Here is a 17,931-nt window from a genome sequence, read left to right on the forward strand (position 1 = left end):
AGCTTTCAATTTTCATCACTGAGTCAAGTTCGTATTGATTTATACTGAAAACAACTACATGTAGTTCACGTTGTAACCCTGGAGGTGGCAGTAGTGCTTCTCACGTCTATTATAACAGTTTAATTTGGAAAGTAGAAGAAGAACGCAGGCGGAAATGTTGTCACATTCCTTCACAACAATCGATAAACAGAAAACAAAGGCTTATGAGGAACAAATTACACACATATTTTTTTTTTTGTTTTTGCTTGAATAAATTGCGGGTTGCCACTCCGCTCGCAGACGTTTGCCATACCAGATTTTGGTAAAAGAGTTGGCTACTCTCAGCTGCTTGCTAACGTTAGCCTTTAGCTTAGCCGCATGCAAACAATGGACTAAACACTAACAATCCTGAACGTGCAGTCCAAAAGTAAACTCAATTCTTACTTCCTCTATTAACAAGGTGAGTCATTTTCTGTCGATATTTTTTCCTAAAAACCAACGACAGTTTCCTCGTTTCTCTTGTGATGTTTAGCTAAAAGGATATTTTTCCATGTGATTTTGTTACTACACTGTACTTACATTACTTTAATGTGTCACCTTGTCTTGTTCACAAGATGGAGTCACTCAACACATTTGAATCAGAGATGGAGGCTGACGGGCAGGGAAACTATTCACTATTCCCTTCCCTGGATAGCATTGCTGGTCTGTCTGGGACGGCTGACACCATAGAGAGGTTTGTTGTCATTGTGATAAAGGGGACATGATGCCTCTCGCACCATTGCTTGTTGATAAAGGCCCACGGGCAAAACCATTAGGTACACGTGAATGTTCTTCTTTGACAACATTTGTTTTGAGCGTTTCTCGTGGTTAGTCAACTGGGATGGATGGTCTCCAGCTCACACGTAACCCTAAAGAGGACAGAGATATGCCAGCATCTTTTCTATATTGAACGGTAGAATACAGTAATCCCACAGTGATGCACTACATCAAACATAGGAATGATTCATCATGATCAGCTTCAGGAGCGGGGAAACATGTTAGAAACATCTCACGTGATCAAAAAATTGTGTTATCTACAGGCAGAAATTTTGGTCTCACAACAGTTTTTTTTTGTTTGTTTGTTTTTTTTTTTTTTTATCAAGTGAACCACCCAGTGAAATTACTGAGAAGCCAAACCTCACCTGGCTTGATGCAGCTCAGGTTTGTGCTTTTCCATCTGAACATTTTTACTGCGGTTAACAGACTAAGATTAACGCATTTTAATTATTTCTCTATTTTGCATATTACACTTAGATTGTTTTGGAGGAAGCAGGACATCCCATGCACATAAAGGAGATTAAGCAGAGAATCATCGACCGGGGGCTTGTCCAGTCCAAGTATTTACTAAATTTTGTTTTACCAGCATGCTAGTTTGCGACAGTTGCTTCCTTGTGTTATTGCTTCATAAGAAGCAATAAACGACTAAATTGAATTAAGGTTAATGTTGTTGTATAAATTGCGCATTTTCACTTTGTTATGTTTACAGTGCAAAGTCAAGTCTGGAAGCTGTCATGTATCGTGAGGTGAGCTGGACTTTACACATAGCGCATGTACATTCACCCTTTCTGTTCAGTTGATGCTACACATTTTTCATTTTGAGTTCATTTGGTATCGCATCCTTTCACATCACCGTAGTCATCTGAACTGGGGCAGATATGAAGGTGCAGGCAACCTTGTGTTGAGCTGCACACGCGAGTTATTAATCGACTGAACGCCTGATGTGGCTCCTCCAGCCTGGATGTGTCTGCCTCAGTCTCACGTTCTGTTTCAGACACAAAAAGGCAGCAGGAGATTCAAGAGGATTGAAAACAGAAATGGAGTCTTTGCATTGCTGGTGAGTTGAACGGGGGCAGTAATGCAATACTCACACTGCGTTCAAATGTTATAAAATATTGCAATAATTTAATGATTCCAATGCGTTGAGTCACATTGTTCTGCAGTTAAATCCCATCCGTTCTAGTTTGTAGTGGGATTTTGGGAACATTGAAGTATACTTGCAGCTTTGGTCCCCAGTCGAAATAAATTCACGTTCTTTTTGTGTTTGCACATGGCATCCTTTATTTAACCATTTGCATTTTCGTTTTTAAAAAAAAATTTTTTTTTTAAATCCATCCTTTTGGGTGTTGTCACCGCGAGAGGCTCCTGGTGTTTATTAAATTCCCCTTTCAGACAGATGCCGAGCGACAGCAGGCTCTGAAGGCCTTCACCTCTCAGGTCTTCCTCGGCACACCGCAGCAGAACGCCGTCTCGGCTTCGGGATCCGGGGGCGCCAGCGCTGCCGCTCCCTTTCCGTCCGCTGGCATCTCCTCAGAGGGCAAAGCCAAGATGAGGAGGGGAGCACGGAAAAAAATGAACGAAAAGTACCGGCTGAAGTACCTTCGACTACGCAAAGCAGCGCGTGCCATGATATTTGTGAGTAAACAAAGTCTTCAAGACAATTGCTTTAATTGCTTGACTTACAAGTGTAATAAGAAGTTAACCACTGTTTATAGTAAAATGCTCATACCGAGCGATGCTGCCAAACAGACTAAACTGTCTCACAGTGAGTTGGTGTTCTGTACTAACTTTCCAAAGTGGCTGGCTGTCATCCGCTAATTTTGCCTTAATTAAAATTAGAATAGCAGGCCCAACATAGCAGATGTAACACACAATATTTTTTTCCTGCAATTTCATTGAAAATGTCATCTTTTAACTGAGGTTCCAATGTGAAGAACCTTTTCTTGTTTGTGACATTTGTCATCTACCTTCAGGAAAATGCAGCTTTGCATGACGAAGTTGCTCATTTAGAAGAGAAGTTTTTAAGAGCAAAGGAAGAACGCCAGTAAGTTAATACACAGACATATCTATTGATTCATCTTATCTAATAAATTCATATTTTATTTTGACATTTATTATTGTTTCAATGGATAATAGTACTCGTCTAGATCTATCGCCATCTTTAAAATTGTTCTCATGGAATCCGAAGAGCAACTTTTCCAAATGTCCAGATTGCTGCTGTTGCACTACCAGTCTCTGTCGGAGGGTGACTTCCTGCCCACGCCCAGCTCGACCACTCATCCCACTGTGCCGCCTGCCACGACGAGCTGCGGCCCCGCAGGACCACCCGCACTGTGCGGGACGCACATCCTCACGTCTGTGGGGTCAGCAGTGGACGAGGGGCAGCTTAAAAAACCCAAGAAGGAACGGAAAGAGCGAGGCAGAGAGAACGGAAAGGACGAGCGTGAGTGCTTCAGCGGGGCTGCATCGTTGTCAAAAAGTTGTGTAGTATGATAAATAGTGAAATTATTTTTAGTTCCAAAGAAGATGACAAAGAAGAGAAAGCTGGCCGATGGTTCCCGAAAGCTGGTGCAACCCATCCCGCTTGACTCTTGCGGCCGTCCTGTCTTCCCCATCGTGCTGGGAGGTTTAACGTTGTACAGCTTGGGCGAGGTCAGTGAAATCACACGAGACACTGCGCCGGCGTGTCAGCACGAGTAAACCTTCGCCGACTTCTCCGCAGATCATCACGGACAGAATGTTTTTCCATGACGAATGTGCCATCTACCCGGTGGGCTTCTGCAGCACGCGGATCTTTGCCAGCATGAAAAATCCCGAGCTGCAATGCCTCTACACCTGCCAAATCAAAGATGGAGGAAGTGGACCACAGGTAATCACATTCATTTTTTATTTTTTGCCCAATTTTCAGTTACTCCGGCATACTCACACATTTCGTAAACATGCTTCCCGGTTTAACAAAAAAAATATGCGCATATCCTAAATAAGTCTGGCACACTGATATGTTCTGAAGGTCAACAAGTAAGCTGAATTTAAACCCGATCATTTTCTTCGCTCTGTTTTGGCTCAGTTTGAGATTGTACCTGAAGACGATCCCCAAAATGCCATCGTGGCGTCCTCTGCCCTCACGTGCCACTCCAACTTGCTCAAAGCCATCGCGTCTGTCAGGTATTAAACTCGCTCAACAGACCCGAGAACCGACAAAATACCAGTGGACTTGCTTTAGATGCTCTCTGAACTGAAGTCTCACACAATTTTCCTGTGATTGATGTCAAACTGATTGGTTTATTTGGCTTTCTATGCATTTTAGTTATACTCCAAATGGGCTTTGACATTTTTTTCCCTCCCAGTTCCAAGGTTGTTGCCCCACTTGTGCCATCCGGAGCAGACTTCTTTGGCTTCTCTCATCCCACCGTCCAGAATCTCATCCAGAGTTGCCCCGGAGCACGCAAGTGTAACAAGTATGGGACCTATATTTTTTTGTTTTGTTTTTTTCGCTAAGAATGTTCTGTACTCTCTCACACGTGGCTTGCATATTGTATATGCTTTCAGTTTTGCTGTCTCCTATGTCCTTGCAGCTACCGATGGATACGTTTCGAAGTCTGTCGCCCGGGCGATGGCCAGAATCCTCACAGCCTGTCGGAGGATGACGCCTCCATCAACTTTGAGGCCTATCAGCGACACCGACGCTTTAGCGACAAGCCGGAGCAAATCTCAGGTTTGGTTGCCAAATGCTGATTTTAAAATAAACGTCTTTTCAGGTTTGGACAATAAGGCTCCATTAAACAATTACCGTATTTTCCGGATTACAAGTCACTCCGGAGTGTAAATCGAACCAGCCAAAAAAATGCTTAATGAGTCACACTGGAGGTTGAAATTTTTGCTGTTAATCAAAAACAGACTTTTCATCTTGGAATGCAAGTGATGACATTAATAGATTAATGGCGTTAATAGAGCAAACTATTAATAGAAATACACTTTGACTTGATCTCAGGAAAGAATGGAATATAGAGTCTAAATCGTTCTCAAACACTTTTAACATTTCGTCATCATGTCTCTTTATTTTAGCACAGACACTGCCCGCCACATCAGTGAAGCCATCGACTTCCTACTTTAGCTCCTGACGTTTCTGCGCCCAAAACGCCTCGGAGGTCATAATTGACAAGACGAGGACAGCAAATGCAGAAAACATCTCATGATCTGTCTATTACACACTTATTGTTCGCTATTTAGGCTCAAAACGGCGACAGTTGTTTACTATATTTTTCCAAATAGTAGCAAGTAACCACATACAATCGACATGCTCAAGTGGACATATTTGTATTTGTTCATATTCTGTAAACGAGTAACAGTGATTTGCATGTTCAAATGTTCATTTACAATAAAAACATAAGGCACAAGTACATTCTTGGATAATAGCAATTATTATATATATATATATATATATATATATATGCACACACCAAGTATAGTACACGTCAGCAACTATTAAGGATTGTCATGACCCATTGTGACGCCAGTGTCATGAGCGCGATAGTGATTGAGAAAAAAAGGGGGCGCAGGTAATGTAGTGTTTGCGCCGTAAACAGGACACGCTTTAAAATCACACGGCCAGTCTTTCCACGCGTATCGCAGAGCTGCTACTTCCCAAGTGGCTTTGCAGGTACCGGCTGCTATCTGGATGGTGTTGGGAGTCCACTGGATGATGGGTGCCGGAATCCAGAGGGATTTGGGCCCACATGGAACTTGTGACTGTGAGCAGCAGATCTTGCGGAGAAAAAAAAAGACACTTGTTTAGCGCATTGTTACCAGTTAAGAAAAATACTATTTTGGGATATACACTGATTAAAATACCCTTGTTTCTTTAGTTTCTTGTTCATATTTAATTTAAGACAAATATAATGACAATAAAATCAAGTTCATTAGTTTATTTAAATGTTTGCTAACTTGCCGTTTTCTTGATAAATCCCCAAAAGAAGAAGATGATTTAATTGTAAATATATGTCACTGGCATAGATGGTTGACGAAAGATATATTTGAAATTAATACATAATTTTCCCAACAAATTATAAGCATAATTTGCCACGGCACCCAGATAATCCGGAAAGGCACATTAGTGTGCCACGGTACCCGAGTTAGGATTCCTCTGCTTTAGGCCGTTACAGGTTTAACAAGCAGCAAGGTCAGTCTAAGCCTCCCAACGTCAATGTTTATTACCTCAAAGATGTCTTTAGACGACTTGACAGTGACAGCTTGGTTGTAGGTGATGTTGACATACATACGAGTGGACAGGATTTGTTTAGGGAAAGGTCCAAGGAAGGCCACATCCCTCTCATTGTAAGCCACCGCTCGTGCTCCAAGTGTCAGTCTGTATGCTACGTCTTGCTTGTCACGAGGGTGGATGCTGCAAATACACACAGTTTTATGTCACATCACCCATGAAGGAGACAAGTTGGTGGGGCCAAATACCAGTTTTAGGTTCCAAGATGTCATGTGAAACCATACTACAGACATACTGTGCTTTGAAACATGAAGTGTTTGCACAGTTCACTTGTGCAGGTATACCTAATGTTGTAGCTGGTTAACGTTTGGATGTACAGTGAACATTTTTATCAATATTTGATTTGTGTTGAAAATACAATACAATACAATTTTATTTATAGAGGGCATTTAACAACAGCTCGATCTTGAAAGAAGCGCTTTCCATGTGCCGTCATGTAACTCCATTTATTTTAGTAAGACGATTCAAAAAGTGAAAATAAACATATATATATATATAGTGCTGTTAAGTGATTAATTTTTTTAACTAATTAATCACAAAAAATTCCATGATTAATCACGATTAATCAAATTTTTTAACTACAATTTTTTCCAAAGCTTGTAACAGATATTTACTTGAATAATATCTTGGAATTGATGCAAAATCACCCAATATGAAGTATATTTAATTCAAAGACTGTTCCAACAGCTTTCTTTGATTCTTGAATCCGATCTAAATGGAGACATCTTTTTTTTTTTCGAAACATTTCTCACAACCGCCCACAAGCGCCACACTCCAGCAGTGTTGGTTTGCAAGGCCCAGTGGTAACTTCAACACGATGTTTTGTTCCGAGACGTGCTACAGATGTACAGCCAATATAGCGCAATATTTGAGGGGCTGAAATTCCAAAGATTAGGACCATTTTAAATTTAAACCTAACTGATTACACACTTCTCAAAAATAATCATAGATTAATTTGATAATCGATCAGTTATTGATTAATTGTCATGCTTTTCGTTCACAATTTGAGTGAGTCACTTAAAAGTATACACCCATTCTGTTTTCTTACGTGCCATAGGGTGAGGTCTCATCCGGTAAATCTAAAGCCACCGCCATGAACGTCCGTCGCAGACGAGAGTTGGGAACAAAGCCTCTGTCAGCTGTCTGGTGCCAGCGGATGTTTGGAAAGCCGTCATCCGTGGAGCCTTTTATGTTGGTGGACAGCTGCATCAGGAGAAGTCGATTACTGTCTAAAAGGCACTTGGAAAGATGGCAATGGTGCAGCTGGCCAAAGAAAAAAATGAAAGGCTGCTACTGTAAATATATTTAAAAATAATAGGGCTATAATTAGCGAGTGTTTTGATAATCGATTAATGTGCTGATTATTTTGGCGATGAATCGGATAAAAAAAAAACTTGTTTTAATTTCCATGCCTTTATTCAAAAACATTACATTATTTCAAACCGACAGTGCAGAAATTGCACAAACAATTATTCTGTTCCTATTTTTGCCTGCAACACGTCAGAAAACAGGCAAAAATGTTGATCATTGTTTTCCAAACTAAAAGCAGATGTTTGCACACCTTTTATTTTTATTTGGAACAAAGATAACCAGTCTGCTCTCATGGAATGCGGAAATCTGAGAATATTTACTGTTGAGGGGCTAACATTCCAAGGATTTGGACATACTGACGCAAGGTCCTTAACCGATTAATCGTTGCACTTGCCCTAAATGCAACATTGTTCACAAATATACCTGGACGAATCCAAAGGGAAAGTCCTTAGCAGTCTGCCCACCTGAGCCCAGGTGAAATGCCATCCTCCAGTCATCAATCATGGCAGGGAAAGAACAGTTGTACTTGTTTTGATGATAATTTGTATTTTCTTCACCTAAAAAAAAAGTGAGACATCTCTCAATGCACTTAGTGTGTTTCGATCTAGTGAATAGGTTGTGACTGTGCACGATACCTTGATACCAGAGAGCTCCTTTGATTGTCATGTTGAGCAGTGGGTGGATCATCGCATTCCACAGGACCGAGTTTTCAGTTTGCGAACGGAAGACAAATTCAATTTGTGGTCCCCAGCGTCTATTATGCTGCCAACTGACAACGATATGTCAAAGGGTGGAGGGTGTTTGTTGATGAACTTTCTTTGAATAACTACCTATGGTTGTACAGTCCACATTGCTGAAGCGCTCTTGACGACGACCAGGCTTCAACGGGCGTGCCCCCCCAACAGGACTCCACCAGTCCTATCGGGTACTTCAGGTTCTCGTACATGTAACGTCCAAAGAGCCAACACACTGCAGAGAACTCCGACAGAGTATCTGGAAATAACACTTCTCTTTCAAACACAGTCTTTGGACCGCAATGTGGACAACCAAAGCACTTGATTACCTGCGTTAGGGACAGACCACGGAAGCGTCACCCCTTTCAGATTAGTCTGCTCTTTGTCACTCGTTTTCAAGGCAACCATAAAAGCCCTCACGTCAGGATAGTTGGAAGCGAGAGCGAGTTCCTCGGATGCATTGAAAATCTGCAATGGGTTTTAAAAGAATGCCATTTAAAAAAAAAGACGATGATTCATCATTTTGTGGTTACAAATGGCACCTGGTGGAAGAATCGCTTAAGCAGTTTTTAATTTGCAATATACTTATAAACGAAGTATAGTTATACCCTAAAATTTTATTTCATACAATTTACAGTAAATCCCCACTATTACAGGTTTCAGGTTCACCGCTAATTTCTTTGCAAAGTTAATTTATTCTGTTCTAAATAATTATGTGGAATGGCATTCTTGACCGCTAGATGGCAGCACACAACAAACTTTGACAATAACATGAACGGATAAAAAGACATATAGCCAGAAGTCATCCGCATGGCCTAGTTCTACAACTTCAAGACCGTTACGTTAGCTTAGCATAGCGATCGACTTCCGCGCGTTTCAACATAAACTAAAAACCCTTTGTGTACAATACATTTTCTAAATCTGTCAACCAGTCAGTCATGTCTGAATTTTCGATGCTTCTCGCTGACCTGAGATGTTTTAAAGTACATGTTGCTCTGACCACCACAAAGCCAAACGTCGCCGAACAGCACATCCGTCAGAGTGGCCGAACTGTTCTGAAGCGTTGCGGTCACGTTGTAGGGACCACTTGCATCTATGGGGTCCAGGATGACTCTCCAGATGCCTGCACGTGTCACAGTAGACTGTAATGTGTTTCCGTTATTATTTCATTGCTGGAGATACAGTGTGAAGCTGGTTCTGTGTTAATCTGGAGTCAGTTTCCTTTTTAAAATGACAGCACATTTTTGGGTGGTTTTATTTGGGGAAGTTATTTCCATTCATTTCAGTTGGGAAAGATGATAAATCCGCGACATCACTAGGGCTGGAAATATACGCCGTGATTTCGTGGAGGGAACATGTATGATGCTTGTATTATTACTAAGTAATACAATGTAATAGTACATATGTAATACAGTGGACCGCTGCTATTTGCGGGGATAGGTACCAGGAATAGCCAAAATGAGGGACTAATTGATGACCATTTTAAACGTATTGAAATTACATTTATTTTTTTCAATAAATGAGAATATACCACCATAAAAGCATTTTCCCAGAAAAAAATGAGGTTGAGCTAAAAAAAAAAGTAGTAAAATAAAAATGTTGAATGCAGATAGTTACAAAGTAGCGTCTCAGAACCGTCTCTCATTTTGACACGAGGCAAATTTGCAGAGGAGCGATGTAGCCTTCGGAAATAAGTTTGTTGGGGATGTGGCTCCTTTGCCGGACTAGCTGTCCGGTCTGTTGTCAGCGATGGTGGGATTCGGTTTTCTAAGCAAACAACAGCAAGACGGGGGTCGCAATGCAGAGATGGCTGGATTTATGGCACTTGTTCCCTAAGCTCATTAAACTCAACTGAAGGTATTTATTTTTTGCTCTTAAACGGCTGCGCACTGCTCCGCACAGACTTCCGCATTTCTCTCTTCAGAATAAAATCAGCAATTAGAAGAATCCGCCCGAGCCGAACCAGATGTTTACGCGGATCCACTGGACTTTGTTGTCACCATTAGTTTCAAGTGACTTGCACACTGCTTTGTCAGGATCAGGTTTGTCCAGTTTGACCACCTTTTTTTTTTTTGTTTTGGTTTTGTAAACACAGCCTTGTGGAGGTTTGAAATTTTATGAAGCCTCCCACTCGACAGCATCATGCTACATTTACCTTTCTCCACACTGACTGGCGAGCTGTTGTATTTCATTGGTCCTGACAAGTAGACTGTGACCTGGGCGCCGTCAGGCCTGCCATAACCCCAGAGAATGGCTCTCTCGGGAGACTTCTGCAGCACCATGTGGTTTCCATAGTAGGAGGCAAAGCCAAAGGGCACATCTAGACACACAGACACAGACGTTGCATCAAAAGAAAGCCTTACATGTTATTCAATACAACCTTGGCACACATTGTTTATACACCGACTGACTCCTCAACATTGTTACACGAGTTCAACAACAACAAAAAAAAAAATGTAAACAGTAGTTAGCATCATGTTAATGCAGCAGTCTAAAGCAACAATTCATTTTTTAACGTTGCTATACAGTGTTTGTTCTCGTAATTACGACGTTGACCGAAAGTGTTTGCCTTTATTGTTGTAGTAAACGTAATCAGTATTCCACTTTCTACAGCGAAAATAAAAAAGCTTTGTCAAATTGCAACTATTCTCATAAAATGTCAAACTTATCGCAACTACGCTTTTTTTCTCCAATCGCAAAATAAAAAAAAAAAAAACTGTAAATCGTTTTTTTTTTCACCCCTTTAGTCCTTCCTGTATTCTTTATATTATTAATAATATTTCGTGTGATCCTAAAATTCCTTTGTTGAGCACAATAGAAAATAATAATAATAATAATGGTAAAATAAAAAAATAAATATAAAATCGTACTGCATTATTATAAATTAGTGATGCCTTCATATTGTATGCAGAGTACAGCCACGACTCCAGTTACACCAGTGATAATTTATTTTTTAAATCATAAAATTCCAACATCATTCTGGAACAAAATCCACATTCATTATTGGAATTAAGACTTTATTTCTGTTGAATTGCAGCTTTAGTCTCATAGTATCTTAATACGATTTAGTTTGTCCCTATTCACAATTAATACTGCAATTGCTACTGTGATTTAGTCCGGTAAAGATATGAGGTCTTTATCAGAATTTTTTCCCCCTAGAATATTTATATGACTTAATCTAATTCTCAAATATTATGATTTAACTGCCCCCTAAAATTGGAGCAAAAATAAATAGTCAGTCTTCATGCTCTGTTTTAAATATAATCTCAGGACTGCAGCTTTAACGGGCATAATTTAGATTCATGAGTAAAAGCATCGTCCAGATTCCATCCATTACGATAGCTCACTTTACCAGACCTTTCAGAGTAGCATCAGCAACGAGGCAGCTTTTTAAAATGCGGTCGATGATCTCCCCAGTGTACTGTGCTCGCGGATCAGATCAAAGCTTGAATCCCTTCTAGCCTACACTCTGACTCTGCTTGGCCACATTATTTTTGCTTGAGTGCTCATAAATATCCATCTATCGTCTATATTTTCCTCTCACTCACTCGTGAGTGGGCTGGAGTCAATCTCAACTGACTGGGAATAAATCGGGATATACCCTTGAATGGTCGTCAGCCGGTCTGACAGCACTAAACAAATCACCATTACAAAGGATTTTCACCTAACACCCATCCATTAATCCCAAATTTAGTTTTTCTATAAGGCTTTTCTTGACATTATTATATTCTTTCTAGCAGAAGCCTGAAAGTTTTTTTGTTGCAATCAGGAGCCAGCCATTTTGAATTGTGCAAAATTCCCACTCCCTCGTTCAATTATCTATTTCCAGCAAAACAGGACAACAGCCCCAAAGCATGATGCTGCCGCCACAATACTTCACTGCTGTTATTTTGGTGATAAACAACTGTTGTGTTTTTGCCAAGCAAACCTCATGGAAGTATAGCCAAATAGGATGCTAAACACATTTAGCAAAATGTGTTTGGAGAGGGAAAAGCAGAAGCATGTGGGGAACCTGAGATCATTTCCACAGACAAATCTATTTTTGCTCACCAATCTATACGAGCAGCATATAGTGACAGACACAACAATTAACGGCTCTTCCAATAAATGTACGGCACTATAAAGCTGCGTAGCTACCTGTTGCCATTAATTAATTAATGGACCAAATAATTCGATGTATATTAAATTAAAAATGATGGTTTCTTTCCTTTCAAATGGGTACAAAGTTCCAATTTGGGCTTGGATGTCAAAAGTATTTGCTCACCGGCCTTTACTCACATATATACTGTATATTAATGTAAGTGACATTCCATTCTTATACTAATTTTATTAAACCTACGGATGACAATGAAATTATTAATTGCAATATGATTGTATCGTGGGGAGTCAACACATTTGGCAACGAGTCATTGCTTTCTGTTCGTCAGCTTGCTAGTTAAATTTCACACGAAGTAGGAACCTTCAGAATAAAATACATCGAGGTGAGATCTTCACACAAATTGAGTGCAAAGTATGGATTCACCTGTAAAATAAATCATATCAGGATAGTAAACCTGCGTCAACCCGATACAATTCACCGATGAAGACCCGAAGAAAGGAAGTGTTTTTTTTTTTTTTTACTCACCTCGTTGTAGGGATACAATAGCCAGAAGGAGCAAGACAAAATTGAGAAAAACAGACGCCATACATATGTAACACCACCCAAACCCACATGGTAGTTTAGTTAAGTATCTCGCCATGCTAAAACTTGCTTAGTTGCCACCACTGGCACTTTGCGGTGGAAAATTGTGACCTGCGCAAACAAAAAGTGAAAGCAGCAGAGACAATCGCGAGCGCACTTCCTGATTCGCGTCCGTAAACGCACACGCCTCCAGTTTGCGCAGGTTCATGTGCTCTGATCATAAATGGATGTTTTTTTTAAAATTTGTATTATTCAACTTTAAATATAGAAGACATATTGGCATAGTACATTGTTAATATAAGTTATAAAATATAACAGACACGCCCCAAGTACAAAGGAAATAAAAGTAATTAATAATAATAATCATAGAAAAATAATAAGAAAAAAAGGGGATTATATGCACTTTTTGATGCACAAGTTGCAATAATTTAATACATGACTAAAAAAAACACGTCTGTGACTACATTACACCCTCTCTGTACAAACTAACACGTAAAAGAGGGATAACACCGTCACAAGTGTGACTTATAAAAGCACCAAAGCATACTGAGAAAGCCTCAGTGCAATCGTAAAGCGTCAGTCCGCTAAGTAGTGCACCGGAAATGGTAAGAATAGTTTTCAAATAAGAGCGCAAACAGGAAGTGCTTTGCTAGGTGCCTAAAATTTGCTAATTTAAAAGCGAATGTTAAATCAACCCTGTTAAAGTTGATTATCCATTGTTTTGTACATTTGCCTATTGGTCAAATAAACACTGATCATAATCTTGTAAACACATTCAATTGTAATTAGGATTTTCTTTTTTTTTTTTAGAGAAATAAATAAAATATCCATCCATCCATTTTTCAGACCACTTATCCTCACAAAGGTCGTGGCCGTGCTGAAATTCCTAATGGAAAAAGTTAACCGCTCCATAAAATAAAATGTGTGCATTTTGTCCATCCATTCTGAAACAGGTGCAGGTAGAGTTGCCACCTTTCATAAATTAAAATAAGGGACGCCTACCTCGCCATCTCAGGGCCATGCCCATCACAGTCCCGACTGAAATGATATGGGGCGCCCGTATGAGTGTAATATTTGTATTTGTGATAATGTTTTTATCATCGCGAAACATACAAACCGATTTGAGAGTTTCTATTCTTTTGTCTGATGTGGAAAACAAAGGCATAGACCTTCAACACAATATTTGCACACCCAGAAGGACAACCGTCTCTGCAGCCAGTCATTCACCAATCAGGCCTTTATGGCAGAGTGGCCAGATGGAACGGATGCAATTCCTTAATGGAAAGGCACTTGGCAGTCAGACTGGCGCTTGCACCCAAAGACTCTCAAAGGCACCTGAAAGACGCTCAGACTACGAGGGAAATAAATGTATGTTAATCACAAGGACCTTAGGCAAGGGGGTTTATTAAACAATAAAAATATGACATATGACAAGTTTCCTTTTTTATCAAATCAACTGTTTTTTTGTTTTTTTTAATTCACATTGTGTAAACCAGGAAATTGTATTTTCTTGTTGGGAAACATTTTCAGCAAGACAATTTCAAATATAAGTTTCGGTTTAAACTTTGTGTTTCTGGATGTGTTTTAGCAAAGCTAAATTCATTTAAAAAATAAAATAAAATAATTACATTCTACTGCAATGTAATTTTGAGCGCATTTAATGTGCTGACCTTAAAAGTAAAAAAATGAAAACTCTGTAGATTCTACAAAGAAAATAGACCAATAATATTTCTAATAATATAAATATTTACGCTAAAGGGTTGGCCACTCTTTTCTGGCAGGCGTCGCTGTGCCATAATGGAAATGAATCCATTTCCAGTTTTTGGTTGTGTTTTTCTCTTCAGAGTCCAAAGACTTCTTCATTTGCCTGCTATTTTTCTTTTCAGTTTGATGCTCTTCGCTTTATTGCGGATCCACCCCGACACTGGCTAGATTGAGGAAAGCCAGGCTGAGCTTTAATAAGATAATTAATGCCTCTCGGCCTTATGACTCTTCAATTAACTTCAATAACTCATTTACAATACAGCTGATATAATTTAAAACAACCTGCAGCTTCAATGAATAATACCACACATAATTTGGATGACAAAGTGTTTTCTCTCCCGGATAGGCGATTGTGTGCTGCTTTTACCGACACTGACATATCCGGACTTGTGACCTGCTTTAATTATTACAGTAGCTTCAAAGCTGCGCCTTTGACCGTGCAATGATAAAAAAAAAAAAAAACATTGCAATCATTCCGTGTCACCTCCAAATGTGTTGATTTATTTATCGTGTTCCTCCAGACAACACTGAACTAACGTGACGGTGCATTTCAATCGAATCACTTCAGTTCCGAAAGCAAGCGCGAATTAGATAGGAGAAATAGGATTGGAAAATAGCTACGGGCTCCTTCAGTGATCACTGGAATGGGCTGTGGGCCGTTCCATCAAATTTCGCAGCTAATTTTATGCGCTGTAGTGACAGATGCAGATGTTTGTGGCACCATGCGTGAACCAAGATTTATGGCCGCTGTCGAGGCTCTCTTAGGTCTCTTGATGCAACATCCGTCATGTGATGTATCTCTGGAATTAGCGCCTCGCTTTTAGACACTCAGCAGCTATTATGTGCAAGAGAGGAGGTGGTGCGTCACCTCGACTGCTGATATTGTTCCCTCTCTCCCTGTAGGAGGAGTCACGCTAACGCCAGATAGGAATTGAGGATAACGCTGTATTTATTATATGTATCGTGTATGTGTACATTTCTTTGTTCTGAGGTTTTTCTGTGCTGTGTTTCATGTCCTCCCCGTGCTTGCGTGGGTTTTCTCTGGGTATTCTGGCTTCCTCCCATGTTCCGCAATTGTACATGATAGAGTACGTACTCTTTTTAAAAAAATAAATAAATAAATAAATAAATAAATAAATAAAATAAATAAATTAATATATATATAAAATAAAGAAATATATATATATATATATATATATATATATATATATATGTTTTCTATGTTGAAAACAGTTTTTGTTTACTGCATGTAGAGAACGATTTTGTACTGTGAATGCACATAAACGTCGCTAAACAGATTCTTAAAACAGTGCCTTTATCGCGGCAACAACTTTGCTAATTAAAACAGAACAGACCCAAGAGAAAAAAAATCCAGGATTTATTTAGCATATTTTCGGAACTACAGAGCGCCCCCTACTGGTGAAAGAAAAATCCACTGAGAAGCCACACTTCTGTATTAGCTGCATAGTTCAAAATCTAGGAAAATAGAAGCGGCCAATACTTCATATAATTGTTGTACATACAAGTCATGCTGAATCATCATTGTACTTAAACCCTATTTAGTTTCATTTGATGGTTTTATAATGCCGTAGATGTAATTCCCCAATAATTATTTCCTGCAATCATCATAATTATGATGACACTCATTGCTGCCTCATAACAAATGACATGACAATGACTGAATTGAAATAGAACTATTTTCTCAACAATCCCTCATGGCATTGTGTAAAAAGCGCAAGTCAGATGAATAAACATTTACGTGACTCAACGAAAAGTAATTGAAGTGTCGCGAATGTCTTTGCCACCAGTGACTGCGCAAGAAGGCGAGACCTAGGGAAAACCATAAACCGATTTTGTGCAAGAATAGAATACCTCCCAAACGAATTAGTGGATAATTAAAAAAAAAAAACATTTACAAAAAGAGGATACCATATGTAGTGTCACATATTGTAATTGGTGGAGTTGCTATGGCTCCTTTATTTTGTTAGTGTATGGCATACCCGATGTTTTTACTTATCAATGACAGATTCTTTCATTTTCTGCCATGCCTCTTTGTCAGGCGCTCTACCACGATTGCGTCAGGCAATTCTCTTTGTTGTGACTTTGTTTATGTTACTTTGGTCACATTCGGGTTCCAGCCTTCCTCTGTACAGTTTGGAATGTCTCCAGCACCTCTGCAACGTTTGTGAGGATAAGTAGCTCAAAGGATGGGTGGACTGAATGTATATTTGGAGGCCCATCAATCAAAAAGGTGAATACCTGCTTTTATAGATCCGTTTCTTCATGGAGGATTGGGTATCGACCCACTGGGTCAACTCCTGAGGAAGAAATACTTTTGCGATGGCAGTTAGCTGTGGTGCTTCATCTCATTTAATTGACTTTTTTTGTATGATGTTGTTTTAATTAACATTGGATAGTGCGGGGTTGTGTGAATTTTGCTCACTCTGCATTCGTTGCAGCCTGGTTATTCTGGAAGCGGGATACGTTCCATGTGATCCCTTCTCAAGTTTGAAGTGGTACTGCTCCTCATTTATCGCAACTGTATTGCAATATGCTATTAGACGCCTTCATCAGCTCAATCAAATATTTTTTGTTCACTCTTTACATACATTTGTTTCCTGGAAGTTACTAAGAATGGCGCGGCAACATGTAGTAAGTGAATCCAAACTTCAAGTGCAGCATGAAGTTTAACCTTCGCAGGTCTTCTACAATGAAGTGGAAAAGTGCTTACGTCTTGCATGGAAACGCCCACATTTTCATTCTCCACGGAGAGTGTTATTATGGGATGTTGATGCATAAATGACAGACGGGAGAATTTGCACAGCCAGGAGGGTGTGTACGCTGCGGCATTGTATCATTGATAATGAGATTTTAGTTTCACGTTGATTCACTTTGCCTTTTTGTTTTTTTTTTTACATTCACGTAACAAATGTGTTAAATCAACAGTTCTGTTTACCCAAGTCTTTATAGATCGCCACATCTGCAACTGTATATGAGCAACACAAACACGAATGGCAATTGTTTCCTTCTCATGCATGCATGCGTCTCTAAAATTTAAAAAATGTTACAAATCTGTATGAGTAAACCTTGCTCAAGCCAGATGGCGCTGCTGCCGCCTGGCTCCTGCATTCAAGTCTGCAATTAACCACCAAAACAAACACACAGAGGGGAAGGCAGCTTGCTTGATTAGATTTCAAGGGTACCCTCTCCAGACTGGTGGTTTCAACTCCTTCCGCAGATGCTCGATAGGTTTTCCGATCACTTCTTTTCAGAATGGTCTGTGTTTTTAGTCCTGACTTTCTTTGTTGTTGTTTTTTTTAGCCATCAGTTACTTTCTCTCACCCAATATTAAAAACCAAAGGTGGTTT

The 17,931-nt window shown here is 39.7% G+C and overlaps 2 protein-coding genes across 3 annotated transcripts; one reads left to right on the forward strand and one right to left on the reverse strand.

Annotated features, from left to right (window-relative positions):
- Positions 1–149: 149 nt before the first annotated feature.
- On the forward strand, positions 150–4,828 carry tbrg1 (transforming growth factor beta regulator 1). Of its 2 annotated transcripts, XM_088300424.1 has the most exons (14): positions 150–439; positions 594–712; positions 1,122–1,179; positions 1,273–1,355; positions 1,505–1,541; positions 1,790–1,852; positions 2,188–2,430; positions 2,769–2,839; positions 3,006–3,238; positions 3,311–3,447; positions 3,518–3,664; positions 3,863–3,960; positions 4,143–4,253; positions 4,371–4,827. In XM_088300424.1, the coding sequence occupies exons 2-14, from the start codon at positions 594–596 to the stop codon at positions 4,528–4,530; spliced, it is 1,560 nt and encodes a 519-aa protein (XP_088156550.1). In that variant the 5' UTR covers positions 150–439; the 3' UTR covers positions 4,531–4,827. The 2 variants fall into 2 exon arrangements, with proteins under 2 accessions (XP_088156550.1, XP_088156551.1); XM_088300425.1 differs by lacking the exon at positions 1,790–1,852 and having other exon boundaries at positions 4,371–4,828.
- A 268-nt stretch (positions 4,829–5,096) lies between these two features.
- On the reverse strand, positions 5,097–12,978 carry siae (sialic acid acetylesterase). Its single transcript, XM_088300423.1, has 10 exons — positions 12,743–12,978; positions 10,274–10,438; positions 9,087–9,241; positions 8,448–8,586; positions 8,215–8,377; positions 8,020–8,153; positions 7,808–7,941; positions 7,122–7,276; positions 6,010–6,196; positions 5,097–5,559 (listed from the first exon to the last, which is right to left on the reverse strand). The coding sequence occupies exons 1-10, from the start codon at positions 12,855–12,857 to the stop codon at positions 5,281–5,283; spliced, it is 1,626 nt and encodes a 541-aa protein (XP_088156549.1). The 5' UTR covers positions 12,858–12,978; the 3' UTR covers positions 5,097–5,280.
- Positions 12,979–17,931: the final 4,953 nt, after the last annotated feature.

Source organism: Idiotropiscis lumnitzeri, chromosome 7 (genome assembly GCF_059441095.1).
Source record: "Idiotropiscis lumnitzeri isolate Australia: NSW breed Sydney's pygmy pipehorse chromosome 7, RoL_Ilum_1.0, whole genome shotgun sequence".
Taxonomy (NCBI): Eukaryota; Metazoa; Chordata; class Actinopteri; order Syngnathiformes; family Syngnathidae; genus Idiotropiscis; species Idiotropiscis lumnitzeri.